General features: G+C 37.7%; 1 protein-coding gene across 1 annotated transcript; it reads right to left on the bottom strand.

Moving 5' to 3' along the window:
• Positions 1-1,430: 1,430 nt before the first annotated feature.
• Positions 1,431-15,755, bottom strand: tyw3 (tRNA-yW synthesizing protein 3 homolog (S. cerevisiae)). The gene is made up of 6 exons (XM_008433506.2): positions 15,444-15,755; positions 10,890-10,970; positions 8,531-8,629; positions 7,084-7,155; positions 1,903-2,036; positions 1,431-1,821 (listed from the first exon to the last, which is right to left on the bottom strand). The coding sequence occupies exons 1-6, from the start codon at positions 15,609-15,611 to the stop codon at positions 1,575-1,577; spliced, it is 801 nt and encodes a 266-aa protein (XP_008431728.1). The 5' UTR covers positions 15,612-15,755; the 3' UTR covers positions 1,431-1,574.
• Between the last annotated feature and the right edge of the window lie 2,971 nt (positions 15,756-18,726).

Below are 18,726 nucleotides of genomic sequence, written 5' to 3'. Positions count from 1 at the left end.
AATTACCTCCTCAGTTCTCCAGAGCCTTGCTAATGACCTAATTATTCTATTCAGGTGTGGTGCAGCAGAGGCACTTCTAAAAGTTGCAGGACACCGGCCCTCGAGGACTGGAGTTTGACACCCCTGCTGTAAGGCAAACCTTTAGGGCACAGACATTTTACATTTTGTTTTGAGTTGAAATGTACTGAAGTCTTATTTAAGTTTGAGTGTTTATAGCAACGGTATAGTTAATTTCTATCATAACTGTAAGTTTCAGGCTCAGGATTTCTTTTTTACTTTAAGCCCTGCTCTCAGTCCATTTTAAATGTCACTGGGATGTTCCCAATGTTCAATGTGGTGCTCCTTTCCATTTAAAGGTTTTAACTTCATCCACAGTGAGATTGTATTTGGTTGTGCTCTTTAATTAATTCGAATTGTCTTGCCATTTCAGTTGCATGTTGCAATGTCATCTTTCATCTACAGGCCTTATATTTTTATAGAATGCTAGTAAACGTTTGAAGCTTGAAGGGTACAGACAATTTACTCCCACCATCATTTCTACATGTTTACTACGCATTGCTGGACAATGTGTAGTAAACACATCCACTGTATGTTTAAGCAGGGCAGTCGTTATTCCACTCTGCACAGTGGTGGAATTCTGGGAGATTGAGATACTGTATCGGGCAGTCAATCTAGACATGAGGGAAGGATTTACTTTAATTATCCACACTATTTATATCTCATTGTAAATATCTCAATGTTAAAACTGTAGTTTTAACAAAAATCACATGTTGTAGTCTGTCATTATCTAAGAAACCCTAAAGGCTCTTGATTTTAACCATTTTTGAAAACTGACCAGGGTGACATAACCTTCCCAAATAATGAATCAATAGATTTAATTTTATAATACATTAAAATGGCATAATTCATTATACATATTAGATTGTTTTCTTATGAATTTACCATTGCTTTAATGTTTCCTTTGTATTATAATTTGTATATAATTCCATTTAAATGCTAAAAGGCTAAAACATTACTAAAAAAGATGATTTTATAAATCAAAAGAAATTAAAAATGCAACTTTGGTTACAACTTTTGCAGTCATATCATGTGTACCCAAATCATTGTTAAGAAGAGGTTCTCAGGAAGGCCAGTGCTGAGTAGCTGATTTGAATTTCTATGGTTTCCAGCAACTTCCTTTAAATATGAAAGCCCCTCCTAGACCCAAAGGGGAGAAGGTTGATGGGGTAACACTGACACACAAAGTACATGTCAGTTCTCCACAGTTCCCAACGGTTTCTATTACGACAAAAAACTCCTGCTGATAATCCTCAATCTCAAGCAAGTAGCAACATTATGCGTCAATGGCTGCCGAAAATTTCACTTTTCATGCAGTGTTAAGTGTCTCAGTTATGTTCAACTGAAGCCGATTTACAGATGGGACACAAACATGCTGTGCATTTTGCTTTATTAGTAACATCAGCAGCTCTGCAAACACCTCCAGAAAGTTAATCCAACTCCACAATTTAAACCTGCCCCTGGACAGCCAATTACACAGTTGCTCAGCCCTGAACTTTTCTAAACAGACAATCTATTCATGTGAACAGGTCCAGACAGTCATCCAGCTCAGGCAGGCTGCTGTCCCCGTAACCAAGACAACCATCAGTCTCATGCTGATGTCTCAGTTTGTACACATTTAGTTGGTTCTGTTTATTTGTTCCCTGTCCTCCCCTCCTTCCTTTCTTGTGTGTGTGTTGGGAATCTTGATGTTCATGTGTGCCAGGGCTGTCTGGGATTTGATGTCTCTCTGCTGACATGGCTGACTGGAGGTTCTGGAAGAACCTGGAGCGGACACATTGAAAGAGTCTGACATGAGTTCACATTAGATGGTGTTGGTTCTCTTGCAGCAACCAAAAGGCTAACCTCTGTACCCGTCTGAGGTTCTCTTCCATCTTCTGATTGGCTGTTTGTGTCAGGAACTGGATGTAGCCTTCATCAACTAAAAGTTTTCCATGACGGCTCAGGGGAACCTCCAGGCCGTGCGTGCTGCGAACCGCCTGCAGGGGCGCATCAGTGCAAACATATAAGCAACATCCCAATAACAAGTAACAAGTAACAAGCAATGCAAAGGACATCCTTCCATTGGATGTCCTTTGCATTGCCTGTTACTTGTTACTTGTTATTTGCTGCTATTTACTTAGCAGTTTTTAAAGTGACCTTTAAAAGTAATGATTTTCATATTGAGCCATTTAGCTGAGTTTATAGATCACTGAACAGTTTCAAGACTGAGTTGAGGTCAAGCTTCAGGTGTCAGACAGAGAGCATCATGACAGTCAGTGACTGAAAGCAGGTTCATATCTTCAGCCCTCGTACCAGATTCTGTGGCTTCAAAAAAGCCAAAAGCACCAGTCCTCCTCCACCATGCTGTACAGCTGCTTGGGCTGATATACCTGATTTCTCCACACCTTGTGCTGTGCATTATTGCCAAACATCTCTTCTTTGGTCTCATTTGTCCAAATACCATGGTTCCAAAAATCTTATACTTAACTGTGTTACAGCTTAGCAGATCTTAATCATGCTGCTGTGATTTCAGAAAGAAGAGGACTTTTCTTTCGGCAAGTCATCCAATAATGATTCTGTGTCCTTCTGACTTTACTTACATGCACACTGCTGCACGCTCACGTAACCACTTAAGATTGGCAACATTCACACAAACAAAAACTGACTAAGGCAGGCCAACAACCCTTAGAGTGCAGAAGGAGTACACGATAAAAGCAGGACTCGCTCTACAATCTTTGCTTCGCTTGGTGACACCCTTAAAATATATCTAGAGAGAGAGAGAGATAGATGTATATATATATTTTTAAGGTATATTTTGGCTCTAGTGGCCTTTATTTGAAAGTAGTTTGACAGGGAAGAGGGTTATCGGAGAAGGGGAAGACATGTGGCAAATGTCAACAAGCTGTGAATCGAGCCTGCGACCACCGGCATGAGGACCAAGGCCTCAATTCATGGGTTGTGCTTTGCCCCTGCGCCACCACAGCACCAATATATATATATATAGCATTGGCTGCTCTGGCGCAGGAAATACAGCGGCCATCTTGGAGCAGTACTCCCTCCTACTTTGCTCAATCAAAACAGCAGAAGATGCCTCAGCACTGAGGGATATTGTTGTTCTGATCTATGGACTATTGATGTGAGGGCTCCACAGACAACATTTCACAAGTAAGATGGACATATTATTGTGTATATATTGTGATTGGAATATTACTTTACTGTATTTATTGTCCACTGGCGAGATACCAGCTAATATTAGCTACAGTGCTTGGCGTAATACCGGGGTTCAGCCCCGCTATGAATGTTTACAGATTCCGTAAATCTAAAAAATGTATTATTCTCTAACATTGACTTAGATTATCTGACACAAGAGCCTATATTAGAAATGAAACAATGTAACACATATTAGAAAACTTATATTATGTGTTATAACATTCATCAGCAAAATTTACACAGGTGCTAAAGACTATTTATATGTATTTCACTAGTAAGATAAATCCCAAATCTACCGGGTTTTTGTTGTTGTTGAAAGTTTCATAAAGACACGATGTGAGGAAGARGAGGGAGACATCTATAAAGAGAGACGGATTCACTGCAGCACGGATGAATCTCACATCGGATTTTGGACTCAATCTCAGCTGCTGAATCTCTGAAGCTAGAACTCGTCGGCTGAAAAACATATATATATGTATATACATACATGTATCCAATATATATTATTCAGTATTAATCATTATTTATTTGTGTTTGTATAGTTATATAAATATGTATTGATATTACTAAAAAATGTATTAAATAAATTATGAACGGCTGTGTGCTTTGTAATATGCTCWTCATACATCAATATCAGAATATTCCATTCCTATTCTATTGTTATAGCCACTAAGTATATTTAAATATGCTGAACTATGCATTAAAAACATACTTAAATAATGCAATTGTTTATAAATGTAGCTTTGATAGATGTTTGAATAGTTTCCAGTAACAAAAAAGCGTGTTATGATAGATTAAATGCGCTGATACGTCATTGTGCTGCTAAACACATAACGCTGAGTGGAGTGGAGTACCGCTCCAAGATGGCCGCCCTAAATCTCGTCAGCGACAATAGGCGAGAGCGGACCATGAGGCGTCTATCCTTATATTATGTCTATGTATATATATCTATATATATCTCTATAGAGATATATACATCTCTAGATAGATAGATAGATAGATAGATAGATAGATAGATAGATAGATAGATAGATAGATAGATAGATAGATAGATAGATAGATAGATAGATAGATAGATNGATAGATAGATAGATAGATAGATAGATAGATAGATAGATAGATAGATAGATAGATAGATAGATAGATAGATAGATAGATAGATAGATAGATAGATCGATCTACACATTTTCATGTTATAGTTGTCAAAGTCAAGCAAGAATAACTGAACTACTTGCCTTTCCCTTGCTATTATTTTTTTCTTAAAACTTTTTTCTGACCTTGATATATATATATATATATAAACACAAGAGACAGCAGAATGTCTGCATTTTGGCCTCCTTTAACTTTTCAACCTTTTTCCACTTTTCAGGCTTCAAACATAAAGATCTAAAATTGTTATTATTTTGTGAAGAATCAACAAGTAGGACACAATCGTGAGGTGGAACTAAATTTATTGGATATGTTAAACTTTTTTAACAAATAAAAAACTGCAAAGTGGGACGTGCAATATTATTTGGCCTCTTTACGTTCAGTGCAGCAAACTCACTCACTCCAGAAGTTCAGTGAGGAAGTTCAGTATTCAGTATAAGGGAAAGTATGTCTCATGATGAAGAAGATACAAAAAGCATGTGTGTACTGCTTTCAGGAATCTGTTTTCAGTTTCTTTGATAAAATACAATGGCAAAAAATGCATTTACTGTCAAGACTATTGATTCTGTCAACTGAAATTGTGTCTTATCTTTGAATAGGAAAATCTCCATGACACAGCACTACCTGGCTCTGATTGGTTGTTTCTAGTTAGCACTGGGAGCAGGGAGAGGAGCTCTATTTTTTCACAGATTATCTGTCTCATAACTTACTGTTATGATATAGGGACAGTTTCAACAAATACGTAAAAAAATATTTTTTTTATAAAAGTTAGGATCTCAAATCAGAGCTCATTGGAAGTGCCGAGATCTAGATACAAGTACTGGGGCAATCACATTCCTAGACTCTCAAATAAAATCCCGGCTGAAATAAGACAACCTCTGATCTGGGTCTCTTTAAGTCAAGATTGAAGACATGTATGTTCAACGTGGCTTGATGTTGATTAAGTGTAACATGTTTTATCATTTTTTTCATACTTTATTCTGCTGTCTCTTGTGTTTTATCTAGATTTTCCCCTGGTGTTTCAGGTTATTTCCTCAAAAACATGTTAACTTAGTAGTTATTGTAAAGGGCTACTCCTTGCAGCATGACATCAAGATCCCGCCCCCATCTCCCTGCTGCAGGGCAAAAAGCTGCTGGCTGACGATAACTACCATAAGTTTTAGCTCAAGTTCTCAATAAAATGTGCTAAATATTAAATATACACCTGATATATATAAAAGAAAAAGGGACGTATAGCTTTGCTGCACTATGGCAACCAGATAAGGTCAGAAAAAAGTTCGCGAGGGAAAGGCAAGTAGTTCAGTTATTTTTGCTTGACTTTGACAACCATAACATGACAATGTGATTGTGAATTCAGTGTGTTTTGGTTCAGTTGCAAAATAAAACAGGTGTCCTAAACACCAACTCTGACAGATCGTCAGTAGAGCAGGTGTTTAAATTATTAATCAACCACAATTAAATAATCAACCACTGCTGTTAGAATAACTAATAGCAGCAGTAGCTAATCTACCACAGTGATCACATATTAATAATCGCAAAATAAAACGTCAAGCCTAAAAACAGAATATTGTAATGGAGTGAATATTCTGGTTTGTGCTTGAGAAATGTTTGTGGCGTTGTTGTCAGTTGCTATGGCAATGAGTCTATGTGCAGCATAGCCAACACAGAGCAAGAAAAAAATGTCTGAGTTGATCTTCAACAATTTTTCTGTGCTTTTTTCTTTGCTGTGGCACATAGCACTAAATTAATAATACCTACATCTCCAGGGTTCATTTAGATCAGTGGTTCTTAACCTTTTTTGAAATACCGAACCCCCCAGTTTCATATGCGCATTCAGCGAACCTTTCTTCTTATTCCTCCAACCCCCCTTCCCCCCCTGCCCCCCCCTTTACACAATATACTTTGCGGTATTCTGATTTAGTAATGTTATTATAATAGCTGTGTTACCACACCCACGCCACTAGAGGCAGTACCAATCCCGAAAAGATGCGACAAAGGAGCAGATTTAGACTACAGAATTTGGTAAAAAGAGTGGAACTCCTTCAATCAGGGCTCCTCCACAGCACTGATTGGCTAAGCAATGTAACGTGATCCTCTGCAGCAAGTGATGGCAAAGCGGGGGGTCATCACGACTTTACACAAGTGTGTCTTTACATCCGCGGCAGAGGCTCCGCAGAATCCCTGAAACCGACTCACCGAACCCCTGGGGTTCGATCGAACCCAGGTTAAGAACCACTGATTTAGAAAATAGAATTGTTCCACTCTGGCAGCGCAGCTATGGATAGTATGTAAAAGAATAGGCTTTTTACCCTCCAGCGTTGTGCATGAAATTTCCTGATATAAACAATAACATGCAGAGTGTCCATACAAGTAAATGTATTACTTTTTTTTTCATCCAGTAGCTCTGTATTTTGGATAAGATCACTCTGTGAAATCATTAACCTGCTAAAAGGTTAATGATTTCTTTTGTGTCCAGATATAGAACACTGGAACATTGTAACACACAGAAAATCTTAGTAATGACATTAACACACCATAACTACATTCAATCTCAGTGTTTCTTCAAATCTTATGTTTGTAAGATGAACTTAAAAATTCAAAGACTTGTGACATACATAAAAAACTACTAATGCTGGTTTAACTTAAAATTAGGTCTTATCTGCATCACCACCTTTCTCTGCTTACCGATACAATCTTCCCTGTCTTGCCAACAGTGAGCCCAGAGTTCCTGAAGCCTGAGTTGACAGCCACTGAATGCTGAAAGAAAAACTGCATGTGATACCTACAAACTGAAAAGAAAAATCAACTTGTTGTTCTTTACATCAAAAATACGTTAAATACAGTCATGAGCTAAAAGCTCTGACCCAACCTTCAACACTTTTTCTTTACTTTTAACAAGCAAATAAAAGCAATCTTTCTTTTGATAGACTTTCGGCTATTACTATGGAAACAAGCTAATTTCTTATTTTAAAAACACCACCAACACTTATTAACACTTAACAATTGTCATTTGAGGACGTCATAATTTTATAAACATCATTAATAGTCCTGCAGTGACAGAGGAGCCATTGCTAAAATTCTGTTGCGTGTGCACCGTAAATGGTCTATGTGGCTAAAGAATGTGGAAGTCCGTAGCATACAGGCAATTCCACAAAGAATTCTGGCTACTGCTGGCCCATCTTCCAACAGACAGTCACAAAACTTTGGGAAACCTCCATAACTCTTTCGAAATATGATTTGAGCTAACTTCAAGCTCATTCTCAAGTCGAATAAAGAACCCACCAGGAATGAATGTTATTAGAAATTCTTGCAATGGCGATAATATTGGTAAATATTGTAATGATGAGATTAAGTGTAATACATGCCTCTTTTCTTCTTTCCTCTCTTTCCAATTTGTTCTTACTACTCTATGTGACCTTTTGGCAATGTTCTCTGGTATGAGTTTTTGCTGCAGTGAGACTGTCCTACTGGCTAAATATTACCTTAGCATTAAATATAACACTTCAGAAAGTGTAGATATTATATATTAACACTTATTGATCTCCAAACAGATGTTTGGAAAGCAAACATTTCTGTTCTGCGACAGAAATGTTTGAACATGAATATGAATGTTTTGAACACTGATATTGCAGTGACAACATATTTCCGATTTATTGTGCAGCCCCAATTCCACCTAGCTACCTCCCAATGTCTCTTATAAATTAATGCAGATTATAAAATCATTGATCATTGCTTGATAATATAACCCATTAGATTATACACCCTGGTCAGACTAGAGTTATTAACAATTCTTATGTTATAAATAAAATAATTTCTAGAATATCTGGAAAAATAAATCTTGATAGGCAAGTCAAGTTAAAAACCCAAGGCAGAAAACTCTTAAAATGATGGACCTTCCTAAAATTTGCTATATCTTCTCTAAGATCCTTGTCAAACTACTTCAGTTTATATTGTACTTATGTAACATTCTTACTTTCTTGGAGTCTGAATTTTGGATTTACTACATAAATTCTCCTTAAAGTATGTCTCTGTTAATTCATTTTTACATTGTTAATGGAATTTGATAAGAACCACTGTGGAGGTTGTGCTTCTTCCCCAGAACAAATGTTAATCCTATGAGTGCTATCCTCACCAGCAGCTGTGCATCCTCTATCCTGCGGCACTTAACGTGGAGAACAAAGGGTTCAAACTTCAACACGGCATCTCCACAGGATCTGCTCAGACCTGACATCTGGAAAACACACAAATACACACTCTTCAGACTGCATCAGTGTATGATGCAGACTGATGAATCACACACAGTCTGCATCACTGACTGAGCTAAATGCAGAAAATATAAAATTATTTGTCACATTTTCACGTGACAAATACTGTCATGTGAAAAGACATGACAATATTTTCACATATGAAATGTGTGATTAGGGCAGTGTTTCTCAATTCCAGTCCTCCCAACCCCCTGCCCTGTATGTTTTAGATCAGTGATCACCAAACTACGGCCCGCCTCCACGTTTGGTCCGGCACCCTGAAAAATACCAGAGAGCATTCAGATTTTTTTTCATATACCATATTTTCCGGACTACAAGCCAAGTGGCTTATAGTCACTTGGCTTATTGATTTTTCTTCAACCACCAGGGGGCTCTTTAGCAGGAAGTGAATCATTGGAAGTCAAAATTGGAAATAAAAGAAGTGCCCATTAAAACGGAATTAGGTTTTAATAGGGAATTGAAATTTGAGAATGTTGTTGATCAGTTAAATAGCATTGAGGGGGAAAAGAAGATTTTTCGTTTTTTTTAAAAATAATACGGGGATCATTATGAGAATCTGAGGTATAGATATTAGGATCCAATAGATGGCAGTAGTGCAACAATAATGGATGCAAGTTGCCGTTGAAATCTAAAGAAGAAGCAGCAGCAGCAAAAGAAGCAGAAGAAGGCACCCATTTTCATTTAGCACATGAAAATGGGTGCCTTCTAGTAGCAGACATGAAGGATCAGCACTTTTACTGTTACAGTTACCGTTCGGAAACTATCGTAATCAGTTCAGTTAAATCTAATCTTGGCGACCTTTTCTTTTTCAACTGTAATGAATGCAGGTTTTCCCCCAGAAAACTTGCTAAGCCCGGTGGTCGGGGCGGTCCACCGTGTTTTTGTATTAAAAGATGTTAAGTTGACAGGAAATGTAAAAGTATTACTGTGTAATTAATTATATGTTACAGGAAAACATCTGCAGTGAAATGTATTTAAACCCACAACTAGTCTAAAAACAACAAATTTGCACTTCCGTTTAATCCAAATTAAGTCAGCAGGTCCATCAGGCCCCCAGAGCCTCATGGGCCCCATTAACGCTAATATTTTAAAACAGACCACGGATACATAAATGTAACATTTGTTTATTGAGATTATCAATGCTGTTAAATTTTATTCAGTTCTTTAGGCATACATAAATTAAAAAATTTTAAAATTGTTTAACATTTAAATACAAGATTTTAAGGAGCTGGCAAGTTTACTTTGTATAACTTCAAAGAACAATATTCATAGTTAGATTGTTTTGTTACCATAGCAACAATCTGATGCTGTGAGTTTAATCTTTGAATTTATAAATACAAATTAGTAAACTGCGATTATAATTTATTGCTTTTTAGGCTGGCCAGTTAAACTACTCCCTTCTCCCATATTTCACTAAATCTGACACAGAAGCTGTTAGAGCTGCTGATGTTATTAGCAACAAAAGGGGCCCGTAAATCAAATTCTGTTCCAGTAATTCTGTTCTAGTAAAGCATGGCGGGCAGCCAGGCTTATAATACACTGGGGAATCCCTGAAATGTGATATTCAATTGACCTGTTATTACTCAGACTTTGGATGTCCGCCCCCCTCTGCTGCATCGTTGTGGAAAACACGGAGCTGCAGAGATATCTGCGGTTTATGTTTACTGGGTTTTTTTTTGTTTGTTTGTTTTTAAACATTTGGGGTTGTGGTTTATAGTCCGGTGCAGCTCATAGTTATGAAAATACGGACTATAATCCTTCCTGGATTTTTTCTGTGAAGAACCCAGAGAGGGTTATTTGGTTATTATTTATTTAATTAATAGTGTTATTATTTATTTCCTGACTTTTGTTCTGCGAAGAACCCAGAGAATGTTATTTGATTGTGCTTTCTGGAAAGCAATACATTTTTACATTTAGGCATTCCTGCAATCGTCACACTTTTTCTGTTACAAACTGACTCCGGCCCCCCACCAGAGAAGGGAAAAGTTATGTGGCCCTCACAGGAAAAAGTTTGGGGACCCCTGTTTTAGATGTTTCCCCTCTGCCACACACCTGGATATAATATTTTGCTGATTAACAGGCATCTGCAGTACTACAAGACGGTCATGCAATCATTTGAATCAGGGGTTCTGGAATAGAGGTACATTTAAAACATGCAGAGCATGGGGGGCTGAGGACTGGAATTGAGAAGCACTGGATCAGGGCTACAAGTCTGCTGTATCTCACCAGGTCATCACAGGTGCACTTCTGGTGTGAGACAAACAGCCAGACACAGTTCTGTTTGTGGGCATCACTGCTGCCTGCCGCCTACAGAGGAAAAAGTAGTTTCAATATCAGCTTAATCTGAACTTCTAAGCTATGCAGAAGACTTTCAGCCTCTCATTTCAATTTGATAACTAAATGTGAACAAGGATATGGAGCTATAACAGTTTCAATATTCACAATTGCACCAAACAATTCACAAATGCCAAGACTATTCACATGTGCACAGGATGGTTCACATATGATAAAGATTATTCATGTGTGTACAAAGCAATATGCACAGAAGGATTCACGCATGCATAGAACATGATTCACACTTGTATATTTTATGCAAATAGGCCTGTCACAATAAACAAATCAATTAATCGCATGATAAACGAAAATTATCGACCTCATTTTAATTTTAAGGCTTTATCGTTTTTTCCTGATCCAGCCCCATGCACTTCTGAAAAACTTACCAGAATGAAAGTGGACTCCTGCCTGATAACCTGGATTTGCAGCTACCTTACCAACAGACCACAGTTTGTCAGGATGAATAACGTCACAACTGACACTGTGGTTGTTGCTTCACCCTGTACACCTCAGACTTCTGCTATAACTCTGAAACATGTCATATTCAGAAGTATGCTGATGACACTGCCATTGTGGGGTGCATCAAGGACAGCAAAGAAGAGTACAGGAGCCTGGTGAGGGACTTTGTTGTCTGGTGCCATAGAAACGGCCTACAGCTAAACACTTCCAAGACGAAGGAACTGGTCATTGACTTCAGGAGGGACAGAGGCAGTCCACAACCAATTCTGATAGGAGGGGAGGAGGTGGAAATCGTGCAGACCTATACATAACTTGGCCTGAGGCTGGACAACAAGTTGGACTGGACAAGCAACACCAAGCAGCTTTATAAGAAGGCTCAGACCAGAACGTACTACCTGAGGAGGCTGAGATCCTTCACTATCTGTGGAAAGCTGCTGGGGTTGTTTTACCAGTTTATTGTCTCCAGCGTCCTGTTATGCGCTGTGGTGGAAGCATCTCTAAGGCAGACCTTTCCAAGCTGGAGAAGCAAATCAGGAGGGCTGGCTCAGTGGTTGGCACAAGGCTGGACTCTCTGGCAGCAGTGGCAGAGAGGAGAACATTACAGAAACTCGAGGCTATTATAGTCAATGTCAGCCACCCTCTGCACACTGTCATCAGCAGCCAGGAAAGCAGATTCAGTGGAAGACTGCTTCTTCCAAAGTGCAGAACCAACAGACTGAGAAACTCCTTTGTCTCTCGTACAATAGAAACGGAGGAATGATAGGATCAGGCTAAATGTTAATTAAAAAAAAAAAGTTAAGTATTTGATGTATTGGTGCTGTGTGGGAGACTGAACTACAATTTCCCTGACGGTAAAATCCCAAAGGGATGAATAAAGTTTCTATCTATCTACTTGCCTTTTTTTCTTTCTATTGATGACACTGGATAAAAAAAGGCTCAACTTCAGTGCTCTCCACTGACCCCTCCTTTCCTCATTTCCTTAGCATACGGGAGGAGTGAACTATTGCATCAGGTAGTTTGATATAGCCATCTTCTCTGACTAAATCTAATGATTATTGAAGGGCAATATAGTATACAGACTTCATAAACTGTACTCTTTTGGTTGAATGTAGTTTTTATTTCCACTTTGGTTTTATGTTTAGTTTTTATTCAAGTGCATTTTTTGTTAACGGAGACTGGAGAGTCCATTTTATTTTTGTTTATTTTGTTTACTAGTTTCAGTGTTAAGTGTTCTTTTGAAAAGAAAATGTATTCAGTTTTGGCAGGATGTGCTTGCATTATTATGTCATTACCATTACATTTGTTTAAAATGGTCTTCAAACAATATTATCATTTATCGCAATAATTTTTGAGACAATCGCTCAGCAAAATTTGTTATTGTGACAAGCCTATATACAAACACAAATATATATATGATACAAGCCGTTTCTGGCCTGTGGAGTTCGCTGCATTTGTGTGTGAATTTTGAGACTCCCCTGATGTGGCTCAATCCACAAATGTCAATCAGATATCTTTCTTGTTTCAGCCAACCACATGAAGGGTCCCCACGTTGGGGTATTTTTTAACAACTTTATTTACAAATAGAAAATTTACAATTGCAGACAGTAGTAGTATGCTTGAGATGCCGGGGTAACAAATCCGTAGGCCATGAGAAAAAATAAAAGGTTACAAATCAAATTCATCACTTAAGGCTATGATAAGTTTCACAGCTTTAGAGTTGGTGCACAATGTTAGAGTCCAAAAAGCATCTCAAATAGGCTCTGAAAACAGTAGGCTAGGCTTGTGTTTGGCAAATTTGCAGGCATGTATCTGAATACATGTGGCCTAGTGGCTCCTGTGAGTCCTCCTCTGTTGACCTGGGACCCTTGGAGGTACATTTTAAACCTGTTATTACAGATCTTGGTTTTAAGGTGGACAGTGATTCAAATTGGACAGCCAAATCAGACCTGTGGTTAAGTCCAGTTTTTATCATTTAAGGCGATTGGCATCAGTGAAATCTTTTCTTTCCAGGCAGCATTTTGAAACAGTGATCCATGCTTTTATTTCCACTCGATTGGATTACTGCAACTCACTTTATCTGGGAGTCAGTCAGTCGCTGCTCTCACGTCTGCAGCTGGTTCAGAATGCTGCTGCACGACTTTTGACAGGAACTCAAAAAAGGGAACATGTGACCCCTGTTCTGGCCTCACTTCACTGGCTGCCTGTATATTTTAGGATTCATTTTAAAATTCTGATGTTTGTTTTTACACTACATAATCTTGCCCCAGCTTACCTCTCTGAGCTTCTTCACCCCTACATACCCTATCGGTCTCTCAGGTCCGCAGATCAGCTGCTCTTTGAGGTACCAAGATCCAGAAGGAAGCTCAGAGGGGACAGGGCTTTCTCTATCATGGGTTCTAAGTTATGGAATGACTTGCAGGTCAGAGAGGCCCCTTCACTGTCCACTTTTAAAGCTCGTCTTAAAACCCATTTATTTTACTTGGCTTTCAACACCAGCGGGATCTAGTTTTAAATTGTATGTTTGCTTTTAAACTGTAAGAGTTTGTATTTTTTTTATTGTTATGTTGTGTTTTAATGTACAGCACTTTGTATCAGCTGTGGTTGCTTTAAAGTGCTTTATAAATAAAGTTGGTATGGTATGGTAATAAGAAAGTTTAAAATATATTATTTTCCAGACACTCTACTATTTGAAATACCAAAGAAAACATATTTAACATGCAAAGAAATCACTGTATCACATTTCATATAAAAGAAAATATTGAGGTCACAAGAAAATGTTTTACTGAAGGAGCATTCCCGAAAAAAGGTGGGTTAATGTCTCTTGTTCAATATGTCAAACGGAAAAAGGATCAATATTTGGAATATATTTAGTGAGTCCTGAATCTACAGGATAATTGTAACGCTAAGGAATGGGTCTGAATTACCAATGAATAACTCTTGAAACCTAGAATATTTAACATAAACTCTCCCCCAGTGGATATGAGAAATTTTAAACCTGCTGGAATAGCACCAAAAACAACAGCAAATTCTTTAGGAGTCACATGGAAGTTATATTTACAAAGAAAGTCACCATAATTAAAAATTTGTCCATCCTTGTTAAACAATTGTTTCACAAATGTAACTCTTGAAAATGACCCTCCAGGTCTCCCCTGAGAATGAGATCTAGATATCAATGGGGTTGTACTTGATTAAATAAAAGACATAATAATAATAATAATAATAATAATAATAATAATAATAATAAAATCATTATCCATCCACTTAACTTAAGAATGCTTAGACTTGGACTTATTTCATTGTCATTGAAGGCTTGAAGCAAACATCTTGGTTATTCCAAAAAAGGCAGTTATGAGGGGAAGAGTTATGTTTATAAACCAATGTACAGGATAAAAGTAGTTGTTTATGGAAGCTAGATAAATTAACAGGGAGTTTTTCTATTTTGTAGTTACATCTTAATAAAATGTGTAGACTATACAAGGTTTAAAAACCTTGTTACAGGGATCCAACGCCACAATGAATTTAGATTTCTCAGATATCTTTTGATCAACAACTTAACTTTGAAAGTAGAATGTAGGGTATTAAAGTCTAGAATGTTGAAATCACCATTTTTTATTAAAAGTAGCTAAGATTTGCATAAGGAGAAAAATTGAAAAAGGATGCTCAGGGCATCCCTGACGAATCCCACGTTCTATTTTAAACCTTTTGGTGCTTCCATGAAGTAATTTTATTGAGCTATTTCCATAAGTATGGATGGATTTTTTTTTTTTAATTCTCTCCTAAATGGCCACGACAGCCTCCACCATATTATACATTTAGTGGTGATGGAACTACTCATTTAGTAGTGCCTATTTAAAGCAAAAACGTGATTTGCCTTCAAGACCTGTTATTTTTCTCATCCATCTTCCTTAGAGAAAACTTTCTGAGAGTAGAAAGTAGACCTGGGTGATTCTGACAAAGAGTTAGTAGAACTTTAAAAGCCTGTCTGACCCCATCGATGAGGATGATCCTGCCGGAACATGAGCTGGTGGTGAAGAACTGATCACAGCTGTTGAGCAGAGACACCACATGTTCAATGTCTTCATCCACGCTGCCTTTCTTACTCAGGTCCAGTCTATTCAGACTCTGTGTCTTCATCCGACTGAACGTTCTGTCCATAGCTTAACGATATACTTCGCTGCTGCTTTTGAAGCGGTACAGTGGCTCACACACCCAGTTAGTTCAGTGTCACGATTACGTCTAAATAACCATAGACATAACAGCAGTCTTCTTCCGCTTCCTCCTCCTTCTTCTTAAGTTTTACTGGCGATTGGCAAGACCGTTAGGTAAGCATTACCGCCACCAACCGGTAAGGAGTGTGGACCACATGACATAAAGAAATACAAAAAAAAAAAAAAAAAATCAAATATGGCCTGATATTATGGAGTTAAATTTGTTTCACAATTATTCAATCAAAAAAAAAAAAAAAATCACGTCATTTAAAAAAAGTAGTATTCAATAAAAGAAAAAAAATCAGCTGTTGTGATCAAAACCTTTGGATAAAAAAAAAAAGTTTCAAAAAAAAATTAGCTCAATGAAACTGTAAGAGTTAAAAAAAACGCTTTAAAAGCTTTTTTAAATTGATATCTACTGAAGAGGATTAGTACGGAGCCCCTAAGGGGGCATGGAGAAAAAAAAAAGGAAAGAAATCCCGACTTATTATCTCGAGATCCCGACTTTCGAGATAATAAGTCGGGATCTCGAGATAATAAGTCGGGATTTCTTTCCTTTTTTCTCTCTCCATGTCCCCTTTGGGGCTCAGTAGATTAGGGCCACTGAAAAAAAAGAAGTGTCAGAATTCTTTTTTTTCAGTAGGTCAGAAAAAAAAAATCTCCGAATTCAGAGGGAAAAACGTAAAAAAAAAAAAAAAAAAAAAATTAGTGGCCCAAAAAAAATAAATAAAGAAAGAAATTTTAAGAATTCAGAGGAAAAAAAAAATCAGCGGCCCAAAAAAATATTTTTTTTTTCAGACTTCAGAGGAAAAAACAAAACAAAATGTGACCCAGACAAGCAACCGGCTTCCGATCCACAGATGCGAGTTGTGGCGGACAGCTAACTAACGTTCTGGAGAAAGATGTCTGATTTAAGTGACTTTTTACGTGCCAGAGGAGTTCCCGAAGCATCCATTGCACTACTGGAAGAACAAAAGGTGAGTAAATCAAATGAGTTAGTTTGGTCTCTAAATCCGAACGGTTATGGCTAGTAGTTAGCATGTTTGTTAGCTTACGCGGTTATGGGAATAAGCTGATTTACAATGTTAAATCACACAGCTGAATAAAGGATGGAACAGCTGTTGATTGCTGAAATTGTCCCGTAAGTGTTTGATGCGTTTATTTTATTGTTCTTCTGTTTGAATGTTTTATAATGAAACTAAGGTTAGCTGTGTCAGCCACCTTCTAAATAAGATGTCTGCTGTGTTAAACTGTGTAACTTTTAGTTCAGTGGAGGACAGAAACGTTTATATATGCATATATTTAAAAGGAAAATGTATGACTTGCATTGATCTGGTGCAAGTCATACAGCCACCGATCTGCGACTGGCTGTAGATCTGATCGTAGGATCCCTTCACCAATTTGCCAACACCAACTAAAGTGCATATCTATGCTATTTTGTCTTATGTTTGTGTTACGGCGTTTAAAAAAGTTACATTATGAGAATCACGAAATCATTTTCCTGCACTGTGTGCTGTGTCAGCTCAGGACTGAAATTACATCTCACTCCCTGAGCTACACTATCAGTACATCTATTGCACAGGTGTGGAAATGGTATGCTTCATTTAACTAAATAAAACTTAATGTGATGTTTAATTTTTGTAATAAAAAGGAACTGTTAACAATATTTCCTTGTGTGTTTTTATGCATGATACCTTTTACCTTAAATAGACTGTATATTTCCAAATCTGTGTTTATACTTGCATGCTAACTAATATAGTCCTTCCTCTTTTTCAGTAAAATAGAGGTTTGAACATTTTGCTGCTATTACTGTAATTCTCCCCAAAACAGTAAATTGCTTTAAGCAGGGTCCTAAGGATACAATATTAAAGGTAACTTTAACGTTGATTTGCAGTGTAAATAATTGTCCTTTCTCATCTGTTTGTGTGCAGATTGACTGATGTTTCAGCAAAGCTGGAAAAAAATGGAGACAGAATTGCCACCTTCAACTTCTGCCAGAGCAAAAAACTCCTCAAAAAAGGAAAATAGGCCTTCTGCTAAAGACTGTTCCCTTCTTAAAGTGAAAGAAGCTGCAAAATGTCAGAGTTGGATGACATAATTAGGCTTTACTTCAGACTGTCTTTAAACAAATAAATCCTTTATATTTTTGTGAAGGATAGACTCAAACCTGTTTTTATGGAGGTGGTCGCTGTGTGTATGGAAGGAGTGTACACCAAAAGACCAATATCCCTGTGCTGAAACAGTCTTTGAACTTTGTTGTCTGCTTATGGTAGAAAACTGGAAGTCCCCAAGAGATCATCTTATTGCCGCTGATTTATATATAAGGTTAAGAAAAGAAATACTTCAAAGTATTTAGCAACTTTCAGTGCACATAAAAAGAATTTAAAAAGTGTTGCTGTTTATTTCGATCATGCCATTGGATAGTTTTTGCTATGTCTGATAGGTGCCCTCTGCAGAGGTCTTCCTGCACTGGATCTAATTAAAGACATTATACGGAGCCCCTAAGGGGACATGGAGAAAAAAAAAAAGGAAAGAAATCCCGACTTGTTATCTCGAGATCCCAAGAAACTAAGTCGAGATCTCGAGATCCCGATTTATAATCTCGAGATCCCGATTTATAATCTCGAGATCCCGAGTTATTATCTCGAGATCCCGACTTTTTTTTTCTCGAGATCCCGAGAAACTAAGTCGAGATCTCGAGATCCCGACTTATCTTGAGATCCCGTGACATTTTTGAAAAATCGCGAGTTACTTTTTTTTGGGGAAAAGGCATGTTTTAACGTGGTGGAGTGTGTCTACATTGATTATGGAGGACGACTTTATCATTTTCTGCGGTCCAGAGATGTGCCAGAGGAGGATATCAAGCACATGTGTAACCTCGGTAATCGTGATCGATCAGTTCGAATCAGTTCTGCGTTGTGTTTAATAAGGGCCAGAAGACAGGAAGAGATGAAACGTCGTTTATCTCTGTGTAAAACAGAATATGGACTAATCAGGAATCAGGTTCATCACAGCGGGTTCAGCACCTCGCGCCCATCTCTCATGAACTGGCCAACAGCCGT

This window comes from Poecilia reticulata, linkage group LG17 (genome assembly GCF_000633615.1).
Source record: "Poecilia reticulata strain Guanapo linkage group LG17, Guppy_female_1.0+MT, whole genome shotgun sequence".
Taxonomy (NCBI): domain Eukaryota; kingdom Metazoa; phylum Chordata; class Actinopteri; order Cyprinodontiformes; family Poeciliidae; genus Poecilia; species Poecilia reticulata.
The sequence above is the reverse complement of the archived record's forward strand: the minus strand, read 5'-3'. Positions and strand labels throughout refer to the sequence as shown.